This window comes from Humulus lupulus, chromosome 9, assembly GCF_963169125.1.
Source record: "Humulus lupulus chromosome 9, drHumLupu1.1, whole genome shotgun sequence".
Classification (NCBI taxonomy): Eukaryota; Viridiplantae; Streptophyta; class Magnoliopsida; order Rosales; family Cannabaceae; genus Humulus; species Humulus lupulus.
Window position 1 is genome coordinate 141,217,372 of NC_084801.1, and position 4,219 is coordinate 141,221,590.

General features: G+C 36.6%; 2 protein-coding genes across 2 annotated transcripts; both read right to left on the minus strand.

Moving 5' to 3' along the window:
* Positions 1–410: 410 nt before the first annotated feature.
* LOC133802109 (uncharacterized) lies at positions 411–1,420 on the minus strand. The gene is made up of 2 exons (XM_062240346.1): positions 1,096–1,420; positions 411–676 (listed from the first exon to the last, which is right to left on the minus strand). The coding sequence occupies exons 1-2, from the start codon at positions 1,339–1,341 to the stop codon at positions 590–592; spliced, it is 333 nt and encodes a 110-aa protein (XP_062096330.1). The 5' UTR covers positions 1,342–1,420; the 3' UTR covers positions 411–589.
* Positions 1,421–2,050: 630 nt separating this feature from the next.
* LOC133800107 (uncharacterized) lies at positions 2,051–3,658 on the minus strand. The gene is made up of 2 exons (XM_062238079.1): positions 2,257–3,658; positions 2,051–2,176 (listed from the first exon to the last, which is right to left on the minus strand). The coding sequence occupies exons 1-2, from the start codon at positions 2,644–2,646 to the stop codon at positions 2,051–2,053; spliced, it is 516 nt and encodes a 171-aa protein (XP_062094063.1). The 5' UTR covers positions 2,647–3,658.
* Between the last annotated feature and the right edge of the window lie 561 nt (positions 3,659–4,219).

Genomic DNA, 4,219 nt, shown 5'->3' on the forward strand with positions numbered 1-4,219 from the left:
TCAATTTTTTTTAATAACCATTTTGCCCTCCATTAATTGGTTTATTATTATTATTATTTTAACAAGGTTAATTAATTTTGAAAAATAAGACCTCATAATAAAGTGTACCAAGTGAGTAATACTCGTAATAGAGGGTACCAAAATGAAACTTTGTCAAAACACATGGTACTAAACGAGCTTATGAAACCTTCTGCACTGGAAGCATAATTTGGTTGTAGTATATGAAATTGATTTGGTCAAAAACTTGCAAATTAACTTTGAAAATAGAAATCTACATTCTACATTTTGAGAAAACATCAATAAGAATGCAAAATGAAACTCATTGCATATTCCATCATAAAACCACAGCAGTCAGTAGCTATCTTTGCTTTACAAAATAAAGTCAGCTATCTATCTTTGCTTGTCTTTGCTTTACAAAATAAAGCCAACTAAAGTACATCAAAACATATACAAAATAAAGCCAGCACAAAATAAAGCCAACACAACTATCTATGGTTTATGCCATACAAAATGAACAAAAGAAGGCATATATAACCTAAGACAAAATATATAATGTTCTTCAAAAGTTTTTGTTGTGGTTGTGATTCCACTAAGTATACTGAGTTGAGAAAATATCTAATGGTGCTCCAGACAAGTGCATCTCCTCAGGAGATGCATCTAAGCTCCCAACTTGAACCTGAAACATTGAAATTTATATGTCATGACAAAATTCTATCATAAAACCATAACTTCTAGTACAATACATCAAAACAAAGTTAGCTAGCATAGTTCATCAAACACAATCATCCACTATCTATGGTTTATGCCATACAAAATGAACAAAAGAAGGCATATATGACCTAAGAAAAAATATATAATGTTCATCAAAAGTTATTGTTGAACCTAAAATTGCAGCATGCAGGACATTATTTTATGTTTAAATTGCACTTCCACAAGTAAGTGTTACAGTATGCAAAATTGCACTTCCACAAACATATATCATCATAATATTGGAATCATTCAATTCATTGGTACCTATTAATATATCAGCAAAAAAAAACAAGTTTAAATTGTGTACCTCAGAGTGTGTGCCCATTACTATCCCTCGACCTTTACCTCGACCTCAATCTCTGCCTTTGCTTTTTGTTGTTGGTGCATCTTTTTTGCCTCGAGCACTTGTATTTCCACGGCCCCTGCCTGTTGGTGGTGGTACTTGTGCTTGAGATGAGCCTTCAAGTGGTACTTGTGCTTGAGCAGAGCCTTCAGGTGGTTGATTTTGTGATACGATGCTCGGATTCTTGCAAGTCCTCTTGTTATGCCCAAGCTCATGACAATTCTTACACTTTTTGGTGCTAGAAACATGTCTCTGTGGCTGGTTTTCTGTCATTGATGGCAATGGTCTCTCCTCTCCAAGAACTCTTCTTCTGCGATGTTTTTTGGGTCTTCCTGGTTGCACCTTTATTACAGGAGGCAACAGTTCTTCATCATCAAACTCAAGCCACATAGATTCATCAGCTATGGGATGAATTACACCCTGGAAAGTCTTCCTCCACATTTCAGTGGTGAAGTATGGTGAGCAATAGTCTTCTATGTTGGCCTTAATTTTGCTTATACAAGCAGCTACGTGTATGCATGGTATTCCTCTGACCTGCCATTGCCCACAAATGCAGTACCATTCATTTAATCTTAATCAACCTGAAATTCTTCTTCACCAACCCTTGTTACGTGTGCTCGTCGACCTTTCTTGAGTAGTTCATGTACCTTTTGATGGACCTTTGGAGTGAGCTTGTGCTCCCATCTTTCTGCAGTCTTTTTCCTAGCATACATCATGGCTGATTGTTGCATTCTTAGCCCTTCCAACAGATCCACTGGAGGCTTGTAACGATGCTCCTCTATCCAATCATTGAATGACTCAACGAAATTGTTGGTAATGTGTTCTACCTTCGCTCTAGTGTCAAACTTGCTCAAAGTCCAATGATTGAACTCAATATTTGATAACCACTCATGTGCCTCTGAGTTGAATTCTTTTATCGTGTCCATAATGTGCTTGAAAGTGTTGAAATTCGCTGTCTCAGCTGCTTCCCAAAACAAACCCCTTAGTTGATGTTCCAAACTTTTTTATCATGTTGTTCTCAATGTGAAAACAACAATATCGGTGTTCTGCCTCTGGTATAGCAGCCACAGCCTCAATTAGTCCCTACACAAATGAAACTTGGTCTTAGATTTACGCAAGTGTGTAAATAAAAATGAATCTAAATGGGAAGATACAACACTAACCTTTTGTCTATCACTCATGATGCACCATGGCTGGCCACTGGCAGTGTCCCTTATTTCTCCCCTCAGTAACTCCAAAAACCAACTCCAACTATCTGTGTTTTTAGCTTCAACAATTGCATAAGCAAGGGGGTAGAAGTGGAGGTTTGCATCAACCCCCACAACAACCAAAAAAATGCCTTTGTATGGCCCTTTTAGATGACATCCATCTAATCCAAAAAATGGTCTACATCCGGCTAAGAAGCCATTTTTGACCCCTTCATAGCAGATGAAAATTCTCTTGAATTGTGGCTGCATTCTTGGGGCTTTTACAATCTCACCATCATCTATATTGACAGGCACAAGTTGACTTTGTACAATAGCAATACTCCCAGGGTTAGTGCGATGAATCATAACAGCATATCTCCTTAAAATTGCATAGGAGTGTACATAACCACCACCAACATCTCCTCTTGCCTTCCGTCTCGCTTTCTATAACTGTCTGTTAGTTGCCTCGATGCCAAAGTTGTCTTTCAACTTATCCCTCATTTTTTGCAAACTCAGATCAGGAGTTCTAGCAAAACTATTATGAAGCTTATGTGCAATCCAGCTAGCGGTTACTGTCCTATTCTTCACTACACATTGACATTTGTGCTCTTGATTCAATGATTTGATGATAAAATGTCTTCCATCAGGAGATAAAGAAGCATGTATCCTCCAAGTGCATCCTTCTGCTCGACAAAATGTTGTGACTCTGCTTCTAGCATTCTTCACTTTACACAACTCAAAACCTTCCTGTATAGCATAATCTTTCAACACTTGCCCAAAGTGCTTGTGGTCTCTAAATGTTTTCCACAACTGAAGCACTATCTATCCATTCTGGTAAATGTCTCTAAATTCTGATATAGGAATTTTTGAGTTTGGATCAACAACCATTTTCGATATGCGTACTCTCTTGCAACCAATGTGACCATCCTCATCACTATCATAGAAGCCCCCATAATAAGACTCTGTCTCAAATTCATCACATTCTTTTGTAAAATTAGAGTTGTTATCATCTGTTGAACTCTCAAGCCTCCCTTTTCCCCATTCCAAGTCATTATCATCAGTTGGACTTGACAGTTGGTCAACATTAGCTTCAATGATCTCATTTGGCTTTTTATAAGCCCTTCGGGTAGCATATTTGTGCTTCCAGCAGTGTCCACTTGATGATGCACCTAATAGAATTTAGAAGTAACAACATTAAAATTGGTTTACAAAAAAGGCAGAGCAGTTGTATATATAATCATATTGAAATGATTGTGGAACTTATTAATCATAGTGTCAGGAATTTACCAGGTTCAAAAAGGCTGAGCAAGTTCAAATGTTCTTCATTTGAGACAGTAGTTGCATATTCAATAGCTCCAATATGTGGTTCAACTTCAGAGACTGCTATATCAAAAGCTTGCACAGTCATATTCCCTGTCAAATCCATGCTGCCTATTAATCCTGCAAGAATATGCAAGTTTGGATCAACAACTATAGCAAAAACAGGGAACTTAAGCCACATTTTTCCAAATGCTCACCCAAAAAAAACACAAATTAACACAGACACACACATATATATATTTATATATATGCCTTAGGTTAAATATTACAGACAAAAAAAAAAAAAGATGCACACATATATGATAGAACCATATATATATATGATGCACACACACATATATATATATGACAGAACCAATATACTCTCTCTAAATAAGAACATAAAACTATAAAATAACCTTCATCACCATCATTCAAAACCAGAAAAAACAAGCTTGAAAACCCAAATAGAGAAAACATTCAATAACAACACCAATGAAACCCACGAAAACAAAAAAAAGTAAAGAAAAGAAAAACTAACTCTGCGTTTGAAGGAGTCTATTAATCCTGCAAGAATATGCAAGTTTGGATCAACAACTATGGCCAAAACAGGGAACTTAGGCCACATTTTTCCAAATGC